Raw genomic sequence first — 23637 nt, 5'->3', positions numbered from 1 at the left:
TAAGGAATCTTTATATATAAGCTTAGTTTAGTTTGTTTCTTCCCTAAAAAATGAAGATTTTAAGGGGTAAAAATCTCTCTGCTTTTCCTTATATGTATGTTTGAACATCACTCAAATGGCATTTTCTTATCAGTAATTTTGTGTGTTTGACTTGTAATATTTAACTTGTATGTAAATGTTTTTTATTCCAACTATTGAGCTTTTTTTAAAGGCTGCAATTGACCCCATGGCTATATTCAATTTATATTATTATCAGTTCAAGAAAAAAAATAAAAATCACACACACACACGGCAATTTTACCTTATCTACTATTCTGTGCAGTACTACTACATGACAAATATGTCAAATTTAGCATTTTTTTAAATATAATTTGATAACAAAATGTATTTAATTTTATTTGAATCTAACTGAAATAAGCACTGCTTCAAATACCTATACATAATAAAAAGCCTTTGTAAATGTGTACCATGTTCACCCTTGTTTCACCCAAAATATGCATAAAAATAATCAATTAAATATGAATTAACATGACTTAAATGCATTGTCCTACGACTAAATTTCTCCATCTATTTTAGAAAAATGTACACTTTCATGTATAAGGACTTTAAACTATTCCTAATTCATGGATTCTCACTAATTCTTCTGTGTATTGTTTGTTTGCACATATGATTTGTGCATAATTTAATGCATAAATGGTATCTGGATCATAAAATAAAAATAGTACTTATAATTAATCACTGTGACACATGTGAAATGACTCCTGTAGACTACGGGAGACACATGAAGGTGTTTAATGTGAATGGTCAAAGTGACAAAATATACAATATGAAAAATATACAAATATGAACAGCAGGGTTTTTTCAATTTACTGTATTTTTCGAATACTGATTACTGAGATGGCTATCTGTCTTTGCTGCTGCGGAGGTCGGTGGTCAGCGGGTCATGCTGGATGGTCTGGTGGAGCATGAGGGCCAGCAGTCCCGCTCTGTTGGTCATGGCCGTCCTCACATTGCGTTCCTGTTCAAACAACTCGTCCAGTTTATACCACTGTTCAGAAAGACAGAGGAAAAACAAATCAAATGGATAATTTCAGTAACTTTAATGATGATTTTACTTTTTAGCTTAGTGTTAGTGTGTTAGGTTAAAGTTTAATAATTGAGGACATCTGGAAAGCTGTGAAAACACTTAAAGTTCAATGCAATGAGACATTTTTTTTATCTGGTAGTGACTATGAATGAGTTTTTCCTGGGTTTGCGACATCCCCAACACTCAAATTTATATAAACCCCATGCCCAGATGTGACATTTCCCTCAATTTCCAGTAGGCAAACAGTGAAATCTAACACACTGACCAATCAGACCCCATTGCGTATTTCTAAGGGAGGATCTTCATAAAATTATTTAAAGAACGGTGGTGTAGAATTAAGGCAAACTACCTGAAAATTAATGAAATGTTTTGAGAATAAATATTGAAAGGTACAATGCACCCCATAAACAAGATGAATTTGTAAGCAGTGTGTTGACCATGTGCTTAAAACTCCCACGGAGATTAAAGTGACTGACCACTCTGACACGCTCCAGGTCCACCTCGGCCCGCCTGAGCTTCTCCCAGCAGTAGTGCTTGTTGCACTTGCGTTTGGAGACCCTGCAGTAATCTCCAGTTGGATCAAACACGTTACGGACTAGTGGACATCCACACACCTCATCTGATGTGACCTGAGAAGCAGAAAAAAAAAATTTACTGAACAAATATAATGCTATGAAGAGATGTTCAAAATAGGTTATTTTAACTTTAAAAGACATAAAAAAAGGTTGCAAAGCTCTCACCTTTGGGTCTCTGGAATGTTCTGGACATAAAACTTGCAGTCTCTTGCAGTATGTTTTACTCTGAGGGTTGTACACGTCACAGAAAAGTCTTGTTGCCCTGATAAGAAGAGAGAGAAATACAAAATAAAATAATAAAAATTAAAAAAATCAAATAAACAAATATATAAATATGCATGTGCAAAACAACTGTACAATTTACATTTAACATTAATGTAAATAAGCCAAAATGCTTAAATGTAATAGTCAAGTGTTCCCTACATCACTAACTGTTGTTGATTTTTTAAACCACTAACAGAGTTGGAATTTTACACCATTTTGTGCTTCAGCTCAACATTCTAAACTCAAACCTTATAAAAGAGAATTTTACCTACTGTGTATTCATCATGTTATTGTTTTGAAAAAGTCAGAGATTTACTGAAATATCGCAAAAAGAGTTGACAAATTATATCTCTACTATTGGTGTATCCTCAATATTTTTGTATAATGAGAGAAGATACACTGAAATGTCTCAATGCGTTCTTGAGTTTTCTCGTAAAAGTAAAGGCAAGTTACATGCTCTTTCTATCAGTGCTTCAAAGACTGTTATATCAATTTTGAATCAACGTAACAAGAATGAAGGGACAGACACACAAAAACTAATAACTGAAATATGAAAGAAATACTGGAAATAGATGTTTCAAAAAGCAAATCTAAGATTCAGTAGGCAAAGACAAATGTCAGTTAATAAAGAAAATACAGTGTAATTATTCAAAACGGCTTCAAAGTTTTTTTTTTTGTTTTTTTGTTAGAAAAATAATGGGTTTATCTAGGAGGCACAAAAAATTTAATTACAATTCTAGAATCTGAGTGCTGGAGAGGAGAAAAGGGGGCTAATCTATCTTAATGGATTGCTATTTACATACATATAGTCAAATACATTCAGCCTACGTATTCAGAATGCTTTTAAACATTAAAGCACTGTGTGTGAGTGACACTCTAGTATAATTACTGATATTGAAACACTTTGAAAACACAATATTTGGACCTACATATAAGAGTAAGTCACTGATTTATAAACTTATATTCTGTTTAAACAACATATCAAATAACAACATTCAAGGTTTTCTTTAAAAAAAAAAACTTTGTGTTTATATTGTCAGTAATGAATTTTTAATCCTGAATGTTTGGTGTTAGTTATGGCCTAAAGTCTTAATTTCGGTGCATCCATAGTTTTTCCAGGATATAAAAAAAAAGAAGTATGTAGAATATAGCTTTCTTACCCTTCTATTCTAGTTGGGAAAATGGAACCGAAAGACGTCTGGCTTTCATACTGTAAAAAAAAACACACACACACAAAAAAACAGTTAAATATTGAATGTGTTCATACATCACTGATTTCTGGGCTTGTAAACCTTATGTTCACCTTGGCATAACATCTCTCCATATGCCTGAGTGCCACCTTGGGGTTGACGGGGTGACTACAGGACACACAGAAGATCTGAAGGTCTGTGTCCTCACTGTCTGTTTCATTCACCTGCAAGAAAAGCCGATAATTTACACTACAGATATAACAATCCTTCTGAAACGCCAGTTCCAGTTATCCTATGAAATTCTAATGACATCAGATGTAAACTCACGTCCTCATCCTGAAGGACCAGCTGCTGCTTGGCTTTGGCAATGATGCCCTCCAGCTCGTGGAAACGGCGCTCCATCTCTGCCAGGCGCATACGTGCGGCCTGCTGCTCTCGGCGGATGCGCTCCAGCTGTTTTTTACCCTGCTCCTCCGCAATGCAAGGGCTTTGCTGCCACTGTTGGATGCGCTGCGGGAGGATTTCATAGATGCGACTGCACAGATTGACACAGTATGAAGTCAAGTGATTGCAAATGTGATATTGTGAGACACCCTTAGAGCTCTACAGTGCTGATTAAAATAATTACTTTATGTGACTATGGAATAATATTCAAGCACACTGGAACAACTGCCCCAATCATAACTCGTAAACCATTATCTAAATGCAATTACTACAAAAAAAAAAAAAATCACGATAATGTCCAAATGCACATACATACACACACAAAGGATGTAGTCAATAGACAAAAAGCTGATAAATAATTATTAGTAGTGATGTGCAGATCCCTCTAATACCAGGGGTCCGTCCTTCTTACCTCGCTTAAATGATCTAAGATGATTTGGCAGATCCTGGATCTTTTAATCTTGATAACTGATCTCTCGCTAATTTGGTTCTTCAAACAAGTTCGTCAATCATATTAAAATGTCTGGATAAACTGATCTGAGATCACTGCTTGTGTTGTGAAGGACAGATCTATCGATCCTCAAAATCATGATCAGCAATGCAACGATTGGCTGACGGCACAGCAGTGTAATGACATCATCTGATTAATATTCAATTATCCATGTGAGCAAAATGACACAAAATTGCGCTAAACGGTTGTTAAATATGATACGCACCAACTTTACACCTTGTTGAAGGCTGCATGCTTTGCCCCTTCATGTGTCAAAAGCAATTTATTTAGTTTTACAGTTAGAGAGGATTTTCCTTATTATATTACCCATAGTAGTATTATAGTAGCCCTTTTTTTTAATCGGTGTAAAGATTAACTCGATGTTTACAAAAGCATTTAGATATTGGTAAAGGCGTCTGCAACTTTTGTGAAACATCAAATCACTGGCATATTAACTGTCAAAACATGTTTATGACTGCATAAATGTATTATTGCTTTAAAAAAAAGTCACATATTGTGCATGTCTATTATCATACACAAATTGTACTAAAGCGATCCAAAACGTTCATATCAATAAGTTTTCTCTTTGCACCACCAGATTGCAGTCTTTGTACTTACATTACGGAGTGCAGATTGCAAAAGTTTTATTAATACATATATTTTTTATTATATATTAGAGCTGCACAATTAATCGTAAAAAGATTGCGATCTCAATTCGACCCCCTAGACGATCTTAATTTAGCATTTCTACGATTTTGCCAATCATATTTTCAAGTTCAGGAGAGAGGAAAAGGCGGCTGTACGAGTCTTTTCATTGCTTCACATACGTTGCTCAGCGACATGGATCCCTCTAAATGATGTTGAAATAGTCACATACTGTATTTATAAGGTATAATTCATCCCCAAAATGTCATTTCTGTCTTTATATAATGATGTATTCGCAGCCGGGAAATCACACGTGACGTGACCTGCTAACCGAGAGGGCGGGTGCAAGCGCTACTTGAAAGACGCTCGTGCGTCTACTTTAGTGAACAGAACCTGCGCATGCTGCGAGTAACAGGTAATACAGTTGTAAATAATAATCAGTTTGTGGCACAGAGTGATCGTTTGGGAGCCGCAAGTGAAGAAGTATGAACAGCACTTAGCAGTCAAAATGAAACCGAAAGTGTGCACTTCATTTAAATCAGGGGTGTCAAACTCAATTCCTGTAAGGCCGAAGCCCTGCACAGTTTAGTTCCAACCCTGCTCCAACACACTTAACTGTAGGTTTCAAACAAGCCTGAAGGACATAATTAGTTTGATCAGGTGTGTTTAATTAGGGTTGGAACTAAACTGTGCAGAGCTGCAGCCCTTTTGGAACTGAGCTTGACACCTGTGATTTAAATGATCATATCGCATTTTAGAGTTATGATTATGACAAGCAATTGATATGTTTTTTCTTTCATAGCGAACAGAGTTGTGCATAAAAATAATTGTTTACAGTGTCAGTAGAACTACTCTAGCCTATATATTGTTGAATATAATCTGAAAATGACAAATTATTTTACCAGTGAATAAAAAGGTTTTATAATGTTGTCAACGACAGATTGCAAGCATGTATCTCAAACATAATAATTCAACATCAGAATTATTATAAGTAGAATAGAATTATTTATAGAAGCCAGTAGACCTACACATATTATTATTGTTGTTGTTTTACCATATGTTTGAGAAAAAAATAATAATTTTATATTTACAGAATCGTGAGAGAATCGTGATCTTTATTTTAAGCAAAGATAAAAAATGTACTCATATTTACTATTTTCCCAAGTGTACATAACAACTGTAAGAAAATATAAGCATTTGGTACATACTTTCAGTATTATATTTGCTTAAACTGACCCAATCCTGTTCTAATCCTGTTTATATGAATTGAGCCTGCTCCCGACCAGGTTTGAGCTACCAGAACTGTTGCTTTGGCAAGAACTCTCGGATCAGCTTTGAAAAACGAAACGATCCTGGATCGTGTCAAATCGTCAATATCCAAATCCAGCTAACTTAGTAATCCACGTAGGAAGAACGGACCCCAGATCTTTATGCTTTATAAGATCGATTCTCTAAAAAAAACATCAATATTTTTCATACTTCAGTAATTTGAGGTAATTAATATTTTTAACAGGAACAAAGTGGAAAGTAACTAAACTAATGAGATATTCCTTTAAATAATATGCAGTTGGTGGGAACTTTTTTTCCTTCCGCCTGGGAAAGTGCGTAATGGGTGCAGTGCAGCTCGTCAGTCACTCACAGTCAGTCCAGTCACAACAATGGCAGACCGAGAGCGTAAACAAAGTCACATGTGGAGCTATTTCAGCTCCACAATCAGGCAAGACACAATTTTAAATGATTTGTCATTTTATAATGTTTACTGTTTTTACACTAATATTTTCTTTTTTTTGATTCCATCCTCTTTTTGTTTTTTTCTGTTGTTTTCTTAGCTTGTCTTTATTGTAAATGAGACCGCTACCTCAATATACTTCAGTTTAAAATAAATAAAGTTTAAAAATACTCTGCTTTAAAGCTATGATTTGAAATTATCTACTTTTTCGCATTTAACACATCAGTATCGCCGATACCAGCCTGAATTTTACACAGTATTAGATCAGAAAAAAAAACTGTGGTATCGAGCATCACTAATTAGCAGCTTGTGTCATGATGAAATCCATCACATTTTACTGTAAACGTTAGCCCCAGAAATGATAGTCTTTGTGGTATTAGTAGCGTTTAAGAGCCATTTGACCAATCAGAGCAAGCAGTCTGTCAGAAAAGTTGTTTACAGAGGTCATTTTAAAGGTGCAGTAGGTGATTGTCTACAGAAACACTTTTTGCTGTGCTGATTAAAAGTCTCTTCACCTTCCAATAGTAATGATTAAAGTAAATGATCTAAATGTATTTATATGCATTTCTTTATTCTGGTTAAGAAATAAGACTAAAAAATGTTTTTTTCTAATTCAAAATCGTCTGGCCAACAAATAACTCAAACTGTGTCTTGTCAACAAATTTAAATTTATATTTCTGCGCACCCTATACATCCAGACAGATCCGTCATTTACACATGAATATAAAGCATGGAGCTACTGATGACAGAGAGAGACAAACTCAGCAAACTCAGCATTTACCTGAAAGTCTTCTTTCTGAAAGACCAACGTGGCCTAGTATCAATGAAAAGAAAGATTTGTTTTGAAAGAGCTTCTGCCAAAAATGCAGAATCAGGACTTTTCTAAATCCTGAATCAATATCGAATTACTTTTGCACACTGGAGGGAAATAATGTTAGGCAGTTCAAAACAACGATCTGAAGGGTGACACCATGGCTGAAGTATTACTTTTAGAAAGGTACGTTTAAAAAACTATTTTAGTCATGCAAAGCTTATGTAGACTGTGTTCTTTTTTATGAATAGGTTTAAAAACACTAAGGCATTTTTTAGCCACTGTCAAAAGATTGACTATTTTCAATTTCATGGAGTACCTTCTACAGCAATGATAATATAGATGTAGATACAGGCATTCATTTAGTTGTTCAAGTGTAAAATGAGGTGAAAACCAGCGATGTACGAGGATCAGCGAGCACAATTGAAAATGAAAAGACACTCGTTATCTTGGTAACTTAAGTGTAATGTAAAAAGATGACAGGATATTTCTGTTTCTAGCACTACTTTACTGGGGTGAAGTTTGATTTATATTCGCACATTTGGTAATTTTTCAACAGTGACAGCCTGTGACACGTTTCTTTGAATATTGGATCTGAAATAGTGTGTAGCTATGACCTAACTGACTGTGTTGTATTTTATAGTCATTGGCTAATTATATGATTTTACTATTTAGAATTTGAAACAATACTTTTCTGAAATTAAATTAAGGAGAAAGTCTGAATGTCAGAATATAAAACCAATTTTAGCCCAAAGCCAATTTGAGGGAATTGTAATTCCTGCACACGCTGGCCTGTCAACAACTACGCTGGACAAAGTGCATGTCTCCATAGAGTTTTCAAACTGGCGAATGACACAATCTAGTGTTATAGAAGGTTGTCTATCTTTATCTATTCGGTGCACATTCATGATTCAAATAGGCGTGGCTTGGAGGCCAGGGGAGGGACATACATTTTCTAAATCATGCTAACATTAGCATTCTGGCAGACCACCTACTGCACTTTTAAACAAATCATTTCTTCATCAAAATCATCTCAGATGGACATAAACCTAATTGTAAGAGACCTCCAAAGCAAAATTGATGAACTTTTTTAAAACAGTACATTAGGGGCACTTTAAAGCACATTAATCTGGTATTGGTATAACCTTGTGTTCCACACTGGTCGGCTGCACTTAATGAAATAACCTACTTGGCGGCCAGCTTCATGCCACAGTCCTCAGAGCAGTATTTTGAGTTTGGCCGTGCCGGCTCAATGCAGTTTGGCCCCAGGCACTGTTGCGTGTCTCCTCCGTGTCTGCCGTCTGTCCTATCACTGTGTCGCAAACGATCACGGTGCTTCTGCTTCTGCTTGTGGCGACGGGACTCTTTCTGTGAATGATAAACACGATCAAATGAAGATCAGTTCTGTAATGCAATCAAATATGCATTAAATACTCTGCGCCCCTTTGTACCTTCTTGTCAAATTTCTTGTCTCTCCTCTTGACGTGCTTGACTTTTATAGCTTTCTTCCGTGGAACAGGACAGTAAAGTTGGCCATCATCATCCTCACTGCCCCATGACTACATTAATATATATAAAAATAAAAAAGCAGATCCATTTTAAAGTGCTGAGACCCAACTCATCATCTCTAATAAGCAAATGTACTTTTGTACCTCTTATAACTTGACAAGAATTCAAATGAATGTATATACTAAGTGGTTGTGGTTGAACTGCAGCAATTAGTAGTTACCGCATTTCTGTCCTTGTAGTGCTCATATAGATCCATATCGTTCTCATCATAATCATCTGAGTATCGTCTATCCCTGTGCATTATATTGTCTTTCCTCTCACGCAGCGAAAACTCCTCATCCCGAACACGCAGCATTTTCTGAAAAAACAATATAAGAAAAATTTACTTCAAGTCTAAAGCTAAACAATAAACAAACATGCTGAATATAAAGCTGCTCACCCGAGCACGAACAACACACTGCCTTAGACGACACTTCTGACGAATCTTGTTTGGGCCTCCAAATTTCTTCATGTCTTTACAGAAGTCGCAATGACCACAGTCCTCTGTCCTGGTGCAGGGTTCACATTCACCACACATACGGGCAGAGCGCTTCACCTGAAACACAATGTTAAAGGACAATGTTGCTTCTATTAGATTGAATAATTAAATATTACAACATTATAGATGTTAGAAAGGTCATGAAACTCCAAAACACATATTCTGAGATGTTGACAGGTTGACAGTCATACACACACACACACACACACACACACACACACACACACACACACACACACACACACACACACACACACACATATATATATGTGTGTGTGTGTGTGTGTATGTGCCACGTTGCCACGTTAGGACACATATATTTCACTAACAAGTGAAAATTGGTTGTTTTGCATTGTTTAGAGCAAATTTGCACTTCGGGTTTAAAAATAATTTTTGAAGCAAAGTCATGGCGATGAGATCATTGTGTAAATTCTAGCGTGGAGATCGGCTGTCTAGACTAGAAAGTACAAAGACGTAATTGAGTTTTCAACACATCTGTTCATTAATTTATGAGAAGGACTTGGTTTGAACCAATCTATTGTGAATGAGATGCAACTTCATTAATATGCATAATATAGCTACGAAGACTCTTTTTACTTGTTAACAGTGTTGAGAGAGATGCCATGTTGGGTTGCCAACTGTAATTCAAACAAGTAGTTGAAGAATTGTTCAGAGGCAAAGGTCGCCAGTGTTGCATTTATAAATGTGATGCAATGAAGGTTTTGTTTTTATTTCCCCACAATGAGAGCACAGCTCGTGTGTGGACCCACATGTGTGGATTACAGTGGTCTGTTAACATGCAACAAAAAAATTTGTTTGTAAGGAACATTTTTGAGCCAAGAGCTTTTAGAACCTGCAAATGTTGAATTCCAGATTCGCCACTCGTCTTCTTTAAAAAAAAAAAGACATGGCTCCAGTTTGTGTTGATTGTCCTGTCTTTACAGATTAGGTAAGTGTGTGATCAGTGTTCTTTGTTTATGCCTTTAATAAAGCATAATATGTATTTTTCCCATATATAGAAGGTGTCCTATTTTCATTTGTTCAAGCATAAACAATCACTATCTTCACTGTCTATCAAACATCAATATCAATATTCACTTTCAATAAGTATTCTGACTGAGTTTACAGAAAACACACACACACACTAATGTCAGTTTTTATTGTAAAACACACCCTCAGGAATATTTAAAGCAAAAATGGTTTGATGATAAAATCATGAATGATAATTAATTAATTATCCTTTTAAAATTGTTATGCTTTCTAACTGTCATTCAAACCACAAAGTCATACCCATTCATGACCAAAAGGATTTAATTAAAATCTATTCAAGGTAAACTAAAATTAAATGTTTTAATAAAATCACAAAACAGTTATCAGATTTATTCTTATACCATTTTTTAAAGTGTTTATAAAATTGGTGAACGTGTTTCCCTTCATTAATAACCCATAATCTAACTGAAGTCAGCTAACTAATGTGGTAAAACGAACAAGCACTTACTTTAGACCCACGTCGCTTATCAATCTTGTATTCTGGAGTGCTGGATCGTTTCTCAACCCTCTCGGGCTCAACATCTTTATCGCGGTTCTTCTTTCGATATCGTATTGAAAGTGATGGATCCCTTGCTGAAAATATATATTATATGTAAAATATTGTTAAGTACATATTTAATTATTGTAAAGCCAACAACATTAATTTAACAAAAAAGTCTTGAGTCACTGACCCCGACACTGTTGACAGTACCACTCTCTTATAGCTTTGGCCATCTTCTCTGTGACATTAATACAGTGACCGTGAAACCACTCATTGCAGTTGTCACAACCACTGAGGAGAAAAGATTTAAGACACATTATGCTCTCTATTTGAACACATATATAGTATTTTGAAAAAACATGGTTAAATATATTCGTCTCACATCATGAAGCAGTTGATGTCTGATTTTCGACAAATGCAGTAAAGAGGAGCATTTTCTCCTTTTTCCATACTGTTGTCCAGACCTGGAGTCTGGTCCATATCAGACATTTCGCTGTCCTGTAAAGAGAATAGAGTATTATAACAACAAACCACTTAGCTAACATTAAAGAGAACATTACAAATTAAACATGGTCGATATCACACTATTTTCCTCATTATAAAGGCGACATAACCGTAAGGAAAAGACATACTCATTTTAAACATCTTAATTAAATTAAAATAATACTTCAACATGACACTATATATTAGCATGATAGCTTTTGACAACCATTGGATAATCGATATAGTACTACATAAAAATCTAAATAAGTATTAGTAAAATAATTATTAGTGAAAATACTCATTGTTTAATTCCAATAACTGACTATGGAGCACTTAATGTGTTATATTTTAAGTACTCAAGTGGAAAAGCTAATATGCTATCAAACAATAATAACGTTAAGTTAGCTAAGTTAGCAGACTTACCATCGCTGCTCCCCGCCTTCAAAAGGATCCGATCAAACGGATGAACTATCAATTAATTCCTATAATATATCACTGCATAGTGAATGCTGCGACTATAATAACTGAAATAAATGCCCACATAAAAATAGAAATGAAGCGGTATTATAAACAGAAATATTCTGACCGTGGGCAGACAGCTAACAACGTCGTTTCGGCTGAGTATGTGCGCAGAAGGCTAATTGTCATAATAAAAGTCCCCATCAGGAAAATCTGTAACAGTGATCAGTGAAAGACTTGATGATTATGTTTTTTTTTTAATTTTAATATTAACTTTTATTTTTAATACAATAAAATATCAACAATAATAATTATCCTTATTATCTACGCTATAATAATAATAGCTATTATTATTATTATCATTTTTGTTATTATTATTTTTATTATTATTGACAATTATGATGCTTTATGTACTTTTAAAATAATTGTTACTTTAATATGTGGCAGTTATTAATTGATTTATTTATTGGTAGGGGGTGTGGTGCACAGTCGCACTATCAACACTATGAGCATGCTAACAAATGATGAGGCAACGGCCCCTAAAGAGCAGAGAATCAATCTGCCATCTGACGAGCGATGAGATGAATGTGGTGATGAAGGTTAGTGAATTTTTATAAACTTAAACGATTAACGATAGTGCTTTTCTTCAAATAACTTCGAGAAATAAATTGTAAAGATTATAAAAATTACATTGCTGTTATCTTGCTGGTATCTGTATACTTTGCCGAAAGATGATGATGATGATAATCAGTAGCCTAACATCAGTGTTTTTTTGTTGTTGATTTTACGATAAATCTTCCTAATTATATTTGGTGAAGTTTGAGAAATTAAGGAGGCTATAATACTTTGTAATTCTGGATTCTTTGTGATGATAATAATATCATACATTTGTTTTGATGTTTTTAATTTCAGGGTTAAACTAAACTATTCTGCACAATTGAACAGTTTTAGGATTTTATCCCCTTCAAAACAAGAATTTGAAATACTCATAGAAGTTTTTCATTATTTTGACTCGAGGTAAGCAAACATTGGCCTAATAGGTTGCTGAAATTTATTGCCCTCTTTACATCTAAGATGCCTCTTATCTCTGTCACACAATATGTTTGCCAAATGGATTGAGATTAATAATAGATTAATGACTCTGGCACTTTTTGCTCCATCAGTACTTTTTATGCTAGGCTTTGTGTTTTTTGCATGCACTGTAAATTATTACAGCATATCAAATCCACAACTCCATAATTATCACATCAATCAGTAAATGTTGCAAATTAGTCACAGAACTAAAAATCTGACGTGGTGTTGACATTATTTACTGTTAGTTGCATGATGCATCAATATGTCAAGAGATCAATTAGCATTCTCTCACCACAGTATTTTACCATTAGTATTTAATATATGTCACAGACTATAGCACATCTACTTTGCTTCCTGTGCTTGAATATTTAATGCTATGGTTTGGAGTTGAACTGCTCCTGCATTTTCACTCTGCATCTTTACACTTGTTGTTGTAGCAGTGAATTCTCTGAGAGAACTTTGTGAAGATGGACTGTGATCATGAGGATGAACATGGTGGCCGCTCACCGACTGGATCAGAATCTAGCTTTCGTGAAGATGAAGCACAAATTAATTCAGCTCTTGCTATATCCACTTTTCAGCACTCTGGTGAGCAGTTTGTGTTCACTTGTGACTTTTTAATCACACAATTATGAGCTTTTTTCCAAATATTGTGGATTTACATCTCACAAATTAAAATAGAAAAACTCAAATTTAAATTCAAACACACAAAATTGAGAGTTTATTGGAGCTCTAACCTTTTTCTCAGAGCTGTGAATTATCTGTTCATACATTCTAACAAAAACTAAAAACAGAAACTAAATTAAAATTACGAGCTTTCTTTTTTGTTTCATTCTTTCCAATCTTTTTATTTTTTACGTTTATTTTTATACTATGTTGTAGGTTTGTTAGAAATAGTCATAATTGTGAAAAATGTTAAAAAAATCCACACAATTCCTTCATGCTGTCTCAACATAACTTAATTAAGTTTACTTTATAGTTTTTTTTTTTACAAATTTAAGTACATTGAACAAAAAAAGTGTGTTGTCCCCCAAAAACCTCAATTTTATTGATTCAGCCCATTTGAAATAAGTTGTTTGAACAAGGAGATAACAAGCAAAAATATTATATATTGATTGTGTGGCTGTATAGTTATGTGCTCTTTCTCTCTATAAGAGGAGATTACAGTGAAATGCCATTGAGTTTCTAGAGAAAGCTAGATATTGTCATGTTTTTTTCAGACAGAAATCCAGAGTGTAGCCGCATTGAGATGTGTGAATTAAATGTAAACTAAAAATAGGCTATGAAAAAGTTTGGGCACCCTCTCTTTTATGTGGATTTCAAAACTTGCAGTCACTTAATGCTGATTGATTACAACACAAAATTGATTTGAGTGACTCAATGAACCTGAACAATCCAGACACAGGTGCAACAATCATAAAAAGGGATATTTAAGATAGTTGATTGTTAGTTGTGCTTCTTATTGTGAACCTGAAAGTAGCAACATGGGAGCCTCAAAAGAACTTCTTAATGACCTAAAAACGATAATTCTTCAACATTCAAGAAGGATGAAAAAAGCTATCACAAAAGTTTAGAATCTCCACAGTCAGAAATAAAGTAAGAAAATGGAAGGCCTAAGGAACAGGTCTTGAGAAGAAAAAATGTGGTAGGCCAAGAAAAAAATCTGAAAGGCGAAGGCGAAGAATGGTTAGAATGGTCACAGACAAACCACAGACCATCTCCAGAGCTCCAAGAACATCTTGCTGCTGATTTTCATTTTTGTCATTGAATGTCATTGTACATCATTCCACAGTTCAGCGGACTTTTACAAAGAACAGCTCAATAGACAGTTATGCAAAAAAAAAAAAAACTTTTTGCCTTCTGCCAACAAGAAGAGTCATTTGAGGTATGCAAAGGGTCATCTGGACAAGCCTCAATCATTTTGTTCACTCTCGGCACCCATCAAACCTGACTAAACTGGAGGAATTTTGCAAGGAGGAATGGTCCAAAATGCCTTCAGAAAGAATTCAGGGACTTATCCTTGGCTTTAAAAAGTATTTACAGGCTGTTATTTCAGCAAAAGGTGGCTGTACAAAAGATGGATGTCAATATTCTGTTATGGTGCCCAAATTTTTGCATCTTCCTCTTTTGTTTGCACTCAAATTGCATCAAATCTGTTGATTAAATAAATGTTATGTCAGAACTGAAATGCTGCTTTTTCCCTACAGTATAAAATATATCCAAATTAATTTACTGATTTGAAAGGCCTGCAGGCTATAGCTTGCAATTTTGAAAATGATCAAGGGTGCCCAAACTTTTGCATAAAAATGTATATATACTGAGATATAAACTCAAAATTATAAACAAAAATGACACAAAACTGACTTTTTTATTACGTCTGCAACTTTATTTCTTGCAATTTTCAGTTTTTCTTTATAATTTTTATTTGTTTCACATAATTGTACTTTTTTATAGCATTAATGTGTCAGGGTTTCTTCCAAATATTTTTCTTTGTATGTTGCCGTTTTAACTTATAAGCTGATAAATTGCAAGTTTATTTAAAAAAAAGTATAAAGTCAGAAATGCAGGAACTCACTATCGCAAGAAATCACAATTGAGAAAAATAAGTGCTGGAATTGCAAGATCTAAACTTCACATTCAGAGAAAAAGTCAGAAGAATTCTTGTGTTTATGTGTCACAATTTTGAGGATTTTTCTCTTTACATTGTTCATTTATATCTCATAATACAGTTTTTTTTTCTGATTTGTAAGTAAAAAAAAAGCTGAAGTGTAGAGGAACAAACACCTAATAATGTGCTTTATTTATTCCATAGAGTCATCTGACAACAATGAAATGGAATCTGCTAGAACGTGTCTAAAGGACAGTAAACTCTCACCAACAGATGACCTCTCTGATGGGAGGGAAAACTCATGCCTTATTTCTCCACTCAGCAAATCCAAACCACTCGCATTTGGTAAATATCTTTCAAGATACCACTATACTTTTTTATGAACATCAATTTTAGTTCAAACATTCTCATACAAATTGACAAAGGTTTTAAATTTTCACTTCAGCAAAAGAATAATATATAAACTCAGAACAGCCTAATACACTTTGAAAGAAAGAAAAAACAAATACAACAAGAGTCATCATTTAGACTCTCCCAAATTGGTAATCTTTCCTAGGGCAAGGCAAGAGGTCACTCCCTTTATTCACTGAGATACACCAGGACTGTCTTTTTTCCAAGAACACACAACTAGATGTTTAGCTTCCATTCATTCATTCATTTTCCTTCAGCTTAGTTTCTTATTTATCAGGGATTGACACAGTGGAATGAACTGCCAACTATTCCAGCCAATGCCCTTGCAGCTACAACACAGTACTGGGAAACACCTATACACATTCACACATTTCACACATACTCCAATTTAGTTTATTCAGTTCACCTATATTGAATGTCTTTAGACTGTTGGAGAAACCAGAGCACTCAGAGGAAACCCACACGAACACGGGGAGGTCCACAATCACGCAAAGAGTCTTGGAGTTATATTTGACACTGAGTTGAAGTTTGAGCAGGAAATTAATTCTGTAGTCAGAAGTGGTTTCTATTAATTTAGAAACATTGTTAAGCTGAAGTTTTTTTTTGTTTTCTAAGGATGTGGAAACCATCATTAGACTATTGCAATTCTCTGTATTCAGGAGTTTCTCATGCTTTAATTGTACTCTGCAACTGGTCCAAAATGCAGCTGCTAGGATTTTAACTGGGACTAAAAAACTTGCTAGCATTTCACCAATTTTATCATCCCTTCACTGGCTCCCAGTGCAATTTAGGATCCAGTTCGTTATTGTTGTTTGTTTTTAAAGTTTTGAATGGCACCTACTGACATTGGCGAGCGTCTTCACTGGCATACTTCATCTAGGTCTCGGCACAACAGTTTCAGCTAGTTGTTCCCAAGTGTCGATTAAATTCAAAAGGAGAATCTTCTGTGGAATGAGTTGCCTTTGTATATCAGGTCATGCTCTTCCCTTGGTGCTTTTAGTCTCATTTAAAATATCACCAGTTGTCTCTTGCATGGCATCAAGAAAGAAGGTCACTGGTTCAAGCCTTGGCTGAGTCAGTTGGCATTTCTGTGAGGAGTTTGCACATTCTCCCTGTGTTCGTGTGGGTTAGCTCCGGGTGCTCCGGTTTGGGTAGGCCAAATTGTCTGTAGTGTATTTGTGTGAACGAGTGTGTGTGTATGTTTTAACTGTGATGGGTTGCAGCTGGAAGAGCATCCGCTGCGTTAAACATATGCTGGATAAGTTGGTGGTTCATTCTACTGTGGCGACCCCAGATTAATAAAGGGACTAAGCCGAAAAGAAAATAAAGGAATGGATGGTCTTGCATTTGATTGTAATCAATTTTATTTTATTTACATATATAAGAATAGATTTTGTATGTTGGTTGTTTAGGTTAGCACTTTGGTCAACATTTGGTGTTTTTAAATGTGCTTTATAAATAAATCAAGCAAACAAACAAAAAAAACATGCAAACTCCACACAGAAATGCCAATCAGTAACGTCCACATAATGTCAAGCTGTAATATCATTAGTCATTAATATTTAGTTGTTTTAGGTTCGTTGGAAAGTAGCCTAAACACAACTGTCCAACATTGGACATTGACGCCAGCCTGATGTTGGATTCTGTTCTAACATCAACCCTATTTTTATTTCCAAACAAAATATGCAATTATCATTTTAGTGTGTTGTTAGAAAAAAAATCTTTATTACATTAATAAGTATATATTAATTTGTTAGATACTTATTAGTAACAATTAGTAATATAAAAATAATTATTTTATACATAGAAATGCCAACTGGCCCAGCCAGGATTTAAACCAGCGACCTTCTTGGGGTGAGGTGACAGTGCTAACCACTAAGTCATCGTGCCACTCCTTTTTAGCTTCCAGCCAACATTAAAATAACAGCGATCTTTTGGCTACTTTAAAGATCAGTGGACAAATGTGCAATATACACAAGCTTGAGTCAAGAGGAATTACTTTACCAACAATTTAACTTAGAATATTCAGTATTTTAACCCAAAAACATTTAACTTTTGTAAACTCTCACACAATGTTTTCCCTGCATTAGCATGGGTTTCCTCCGGGTGCTCTGGTTTCCTCCACAGTCCAAAGACATGTGGTACAGGTGAATTGGGTAGGCTAAATTGTCTGTAGTGAATGAGTGTAAATGAGTGTGTGTGGATGTTTCCGAGAGATGGGTTACAGCTGTGACGACCCCAGATTAGTAAAGGGACTAAGTCGAAAAGAAAGAAGACACTCTCACATACAATGAAATAAATTTCCAGAGGATATTCGGGATAAAATGATGCTTAACTGGAGTTACATACTGTCCACTTAGGCTACCACCTAACTTAAAGCTATCATCAAAATAATTCTCATATCATCTAAGTCTCTTTATTTTAGACGTGCGTATAAAAGAAGTCCCAGCAGATGTGAAAACGGCATTTCAGGATGATCTAAACCCTCCTGTGAGCAACATCAGCGATGCCTTTCCTGTCTGTGTTCAACTGCCTGCAAACCATCTTAAAAATATGGCCACTTATAAAACAACACACCGTCATCGCAAAATCAGCCATTGTTCCTCCTCCACCATCAGAAGTGGATTGAGCCTGAGAGCCCCTGTAGAAGGTAAGCAACACCTCAAATTCAATTTGACTCAATGAAATGAGGGAATTCAATTTTTATGACGTCTAATGCATTATAGATGCCACAGAGATCCTCACTATAGCAGGACTGGACACAGCTTTGCTTCGGCCTTTCTTGGTTTATTGTATGTGTTTTGCTAAATTGATGAAGATGGAAACTTTACAACTTTTTTTTCCGGTGCTGATTAGCATTTTAAAGCTCATTAAATTTATACCAAGAGGATAGCCATTGTGAGATGGACCACAGTGTCAGCAGAGATGCATTATTTGCGGTTAGCACATCGATAATTTGTCTGTGTTTCAGCCATTAAAGGAATATTATGGGTTCAACACTCAAGTTCAGCCTAATTGACAGCACTCACGGCGTAATGTTGATTACCATTATAATTCAATTAGGCTTTTCCCGCCTTTTCTTTAAAGCATCAGGAAATGAATGTAAATGGTAAAATAAAGTATCAATAGTACCAGCAGACACACAACATCATAAGGATGTTAATATTAGGCTACATTTAGGTCGCCAGTGTCTAAGGACAATGTTGTTTTTATGTCCAATTACGGTTTAAAATGACTTTGATATTTTGTTGATTTTAGGTTGTGTTGGAGAGCGACCAAAATCTAACGTTAAGCCAACATCTTAAACCAACCTCACACTGACGTCAAATACTAACATTTATTCGTCAGGTATGGCAACCACAATCCAAAATCTGATAGACGTCATATAGTCGTCCACACACAACGTCAAACTATAACATCATTAGACGTTGATATTCTGTTGTTTTTAGGCTGCATTTGAAAGTAACCAAAATGCAGCGTTGGTCTGATTTTAGACATTGAGGTTGACTCAATTTACATTACTAAACAAGGTCAATGTGACGTCATGTTGACGTTCTGTGTCTGCTGGGTAAAAGTTTAAGACTGTCTATGATTATATGTGCGTTAACATGGTTTTAGTGTGTAAAAATTCTTTCTTTGAAAATTGATATTGTATTTGACAGTACATATTGTTGCATATTGATTGGTTATCGATTAATCAGATACTAGTTTTATTGTTTAGGTCATAGGTGCCCAAACTCAGTTCTGGAGGTCGGGTGTCCTGCAAAAGTTAGTTTTAATCTTAATCAGACATACTTGGGCTAGCTTTTCAAGCTCTTTTTAAACTTTCTAGAAGAATCCAGGTGTGTTGAGGCAAGTTGGAGGTAAAATCTGTAGTACACTGACCCTCCAGGACCTAAGTTTGGGCACCCTTGCATTAGGGAATAGTTACAGAGTAACTATTAGGGAATAGTTACATAGTTACTGAGATAAAAAAATATTTGTTACATTATTTATTATGTGTTCCTTTGTTAGATGCCCATTAGTAACAATTAGTAATTATTTATTATTAAACATAATTAGAAGGTTTTTTCTTTTGCACATACTGGTCCGTTTATGATAAGTTTACACTGGAAATCTGATATCGGCCACATTTAAAACAATATTGTGTACAGCTATGCAAAAAAAAATATCTGAGAAAAATATCTGATTTGAGTACGCAGTGTGAGCGTAGCCTAAACAATGTCAAAAAATCAGATACAATCAGAAAGTTGGAGTTGGCCACCAAGATCTACAGTGTAAATGCAGCCTAAATTCCTGAGTATTTGCTCCTTATCAGAAAGAACATTATAAAAGTGTACAATCTGCTAACAGGATTCAGTAGAGTCTTCTCTATAACAGACATGGTGGGTGGGATTAGTGTAGTACTTTTACTAGCATAATCCCTAATTTAAAGAAATGAAATGGAGTTTACACTTCATAAACTAATCTTCAAAAACCATTAAAGGGTTTGTTCACCCAAAAATGAAAATTATGTAATTAATTACTCACCCTCATTCTAAAGCTCCTGACACGCTCATTAGTCTTTTGGAACACAAATTAAGACATTTTTGATGAAATATGACATCTGGTGAAATCTTCAAAGTACTCATGAACGTGTGCAATATATTGACACTTAGGAGAAGAAACTGCGGTTATTTTTGTTTTCTGACAATAGGAACGATGTCTCTGCTTAATGCATACAGTATATACTGTATTTAGAGAGACAGATTGGATCTTGCTCAAGGTGAACAAATGTAATATATATTTATTTATGTAAACACATTTCACAGAGAATGCAGCAGTGGGTCCATCACAAGGTTCTATTGCAGTATAGAGCATCAAATTCAAATGTAAAATTATATGAGCCATCATTTTTTTATATCTAAAGGGATACTTGAGCTACTCTACTTATAGAATATAATGCTAAGTAAAGTGCAAAAATGCTGGGTTCCACACAATCGATTTGTGTTGGGAAAACATGAACGAATTAAGTTAACTTATTAGTTTTTACAATTTTAAATAGATCAAACAAAACATTTAAATAGTCTCACCAAAAACTCAAAGATCGTGTTCATTTAACTCACTTTAAATAAGTAGTTTGAACAAACAGCAAACATAATCATTGAGTGTATATTATCCAGTATAGCACAATTTAGACACCAACATTATTCTGTGCTATAAATGGAGTGTAACACAATACAAATCTTTCTAATATAGTTGTAGGTGTATCTATGTAATACAGTAGATAGCAATAGATGAGTAAATAAAATTATTCAATTAAAGAATTGATAAATAGCATGAATAATGAGAAAGAGGCCAAACACACCATCTTTGTGTAGGGCCCAAGAAACTTTGAGGGCAAGTAATTATTTACAAAATTTCGATTTTTGGGTGAACTAACACTTCAAAAAGCCTTCATTAAACTAATCACAAAGTCTGCAAAATCCCGTACACTAGCTGACAAAAGTCTTATTGTCTACCCACATTCTAGGAACAACAAATAATAACTTTACTTCTAGTTGATCATTTGGTATCAAAAGTGGCTTATATGAAAGGCAAATGCCTCTAGATTATGCTTATTTTACCAAAATAAAATATGATCATGCCTTGATTTTGGCATTGGCATTGACTTGAGAGTAAGGTCTGACTTTGCTTAGACAAAAGTCGAGTCACTTTACAGAAATAATGTACAGTATAGAATATAAAGTCATGCTGCAGTGGAGAAAGAATTAATATTGCGTTTGTCTCCCATGAGCTTGGAAGACTGCATCTATACATCTCTGCAATGACTCAAATAACCTATTAATAAAGTCATCTGGAATGGCAAAGAATACATTCTTGCAGGACTCCCAGAGTTCATCAAGATTCTTCGGATTCAACTTCAATGCCTCCTCCTTCATCTTGTCCCAGACATGCTCAATAATGTTCATGTCTGGTGACTGGGTGGGCCAATCCTGGAGCACCTTGACCTTCATTGCTTTAAGGATCTTTGATATGGAGGCTGAAGTATGAGAAGGAGCGCTATCCTGCTGAAGAATGTGCCCTGTTCTGTGGTTTGTAATGTAATCAGCAGCACAAATGTTTTGATACCTCAGGCTGTTGATGCTGTCATCAGGCTGTCTCGCACGGCCTCAAACTGAATGTAACCCCAAACATGATTTTTACTTCACTAAACTTGATTAATATCTGTGAGAATCTTGGGTCCATGCTGGTTCCATTAGGTCTTCTGCAGTATTTGTGATGATTGGGATGCAGTTCAACAGATGATTCATCTAAAAAATCTACCTGCTGTCACTTTTCCAAATGATCAACTAAAAGTCAAGCTATTATTTGTTGCTCTTATATCAGGTAGTGTTCCAAACCCGAATCTGAAACCACTTGGGTTATTATGAATTAGAGTTAAGCCACTTTTAATAATGGAGGAGCTATTCAGTGTATTCTTGTTGATGCTTTCTTCTGTTTTTTTTTTTTTCGCACATCCAGATCTGTGCGCGTCCGTCCTATTGGCGTGTCTGTTCTGCAGATTTTGGGACTGCGTGCTGGCGCTGGGTGACGGGTGTCAGTTCTGCGTGGCGTCTCTATGTTCCTCCTTCTGCTCGAGCATGTGCTGCTGCGATCCTTCCTCTCTGGAGGAACTGGTAGATTTGTGTCCGTGCTGCAGTTGTGCTGAATATGTTGAGGCGTGCGGCTGCAGCTGTGGAGAAAACACCTTCGACTGCTCCATCTGCGACCTGTGTCTGCAGACCAGCGAGTGTCTGGAGCTCGGCATGGAGCTCTCGCAGCTGCTGTTTCACTAGACGTCTCATGATCGTCCCATTAAAGCTGGAATGTGGCACATGCAATGTGCTGATTTTATAAGCATGAAACGAAAATGCGCTGGTTGATGGTGGCTGTGATGCTGCACGGCTGCATTTTAATACTGCATCAGAGGAAAAAATTAAACGTGTAGTGTTGTTTACTTATCATCTGAAAGAGAATGTAACATAATATAAATTTTTCTCTGTCTTTTTTATTTTGAGAAATCTGAGGGTAAATTTTATTGTTGGAATTGTAAAATATAAACTTTATTATTATTTAATTTAAAGTCTGTGTCAACTTGAAGTGGCTGAGACTTTTATTTCAGTACGTTGATGTACTTCTAATTGTGTATTCACACCCATGGCAGCGAGAGCGTCAAAGTACTCCTCCACCAGCGAGAGTGTCAAAATTCGCCACATTGATCTCGTTTTTAAAGGGGCCGTTCCAGCATATTAGCAAATCAGATACATTCCCGAAAAAAAAACATGCTTTACAGCGTGAAAATGTTGCACGCTCTTTATCAAGTTAATTCAACTATGGAAGATCAAGTTGCTATGATGTGTTCACACCAGACACGGCACGCATGTATAAATCGCGCTAAATAGACGCATAAACATTTAGTTTACTCGCTTCATTAGTGTGTGAAATTCACTTCAGAACAGACGCGGATTCATGCAATGGGCAGGGCTTCTGTCTCTAGCTTCGTTGCTAAATTGCTAACATAGATTTTTTTTAAGAAAGTGTTTATGTGCTTTAGGAAGGCTGAAAAAAAGCATATATTCATTTGGTACTATGTCTGAGTCCACTAGATCCTTTCAGAGATGCACCCAGCTCTGTGAGTTTATCAACTCCTCCAGAAACTATACCTGAATGATGAAGGCTTTCAGCAGTGCTTCAGACTGAACCAAGCCCAGTTTGAAAAACTGTTGCTCGGTACTGGCAAGAGGATTTTGATCCTCAATACTAACAA

The 23637-nt window shown here is 35.4% G+C and overlaps 3 protein-coding genes across 12 annotated transcripts in view; 1 reads left to right on the top strand and 2 right to left on the bottom strand.

Moving 5' to 3' along the window:
- Window positions 1-776: 776 nt before the first annotated feature.
- On the bottom strand, window positions 777-11891 carry cxxc1b (CXXC finger protein 1b). The gene is given in 14 exon segments (NM_200333.1): window positions 777-1048; window positions 1564-1716; window positions 1828-1924; window positions 3087-3136; window positions 3230-3340; window positions 3444-3651; window positions 8425-8603; window positions 8687-8794; window positions 8965-9102; window positions 9184-9339; window positions 10781-10905; window positions 11004-11104; window positions 11196-11311; window positions 11720-11891. Coding segments are annotated over 14 exon segments (1692 nt in total). The 5' UTR covers window positions 11723-11891; the 3' UTR covers window positions 777-901.
- A 387-nt stretch (window positions 11892-12278) lies between these two features.
- Window positions 12279-22970, top strand: si:dkey-245f22.3. 5 transcript variants are annotated; one of them, XM_087272320.1, is made up of 6 exons: window positions 12279-12354; window positions 12668-12772; window positions 13270-13417; window positions 15642-15782; window positions 18274-18498; window positions 22353-22970. In XM_087272320.1, exons 3-6 carry the CDS (start codon window positions 13297-13299, stop codon window positions 22664-22666), a joined length of 801 nt encoding a protein of 266 aa, XP_087128446.1. In that variant the 5' UTR covers window positions 12279-12354; window positions 12668-12772; window positions 13270-13296; the 3' UTR covers window positions 22667-22970.
- Window positions 19834-23637, bottom strand: part of tfe3b (transcription factor binding to IGHM enhancer 3b) — a 27156-nt gene continuing 23352 nt past the window's right edge. For 2 of the 6 annotated variants that reach the window (XM_087272637.1, XM_087272640.1), the window contains exon 10: window positions 20610-22691. The gene's annotated coding sequence lies outside the window, so the exon portion shown is untranslated. Of the gene's footprint in view, window positions 22836-23637 lie in introns of all 6 variants that reach the window. The other 4 variants (XM_087272631.1, XM_087272636.1, XM_087272639.1 and 1 more) reach the window with 4 other exon arrangements.

The sequence above is a fragment of the Danio rerio genome, chromosome 11, assembly GCF_052040795.2.
Source record: "Danio rerio strain M-AB ecotype USA chromosome 11, GRCz13ab, whole genome shotgun sequence".
NCBI classification, from domain to species: domain Eukaryota; kingdom Metazoa; phylum Chordata; class Actinopteri; order Cypriniformes; family Danionidae; genus Danio; species Danio rerio.
The sequence above is the reverse complement of the archived record's forward strand: the minus strand, read 5'-3'. Positions and strand labels throughout refer to the sequence as shown.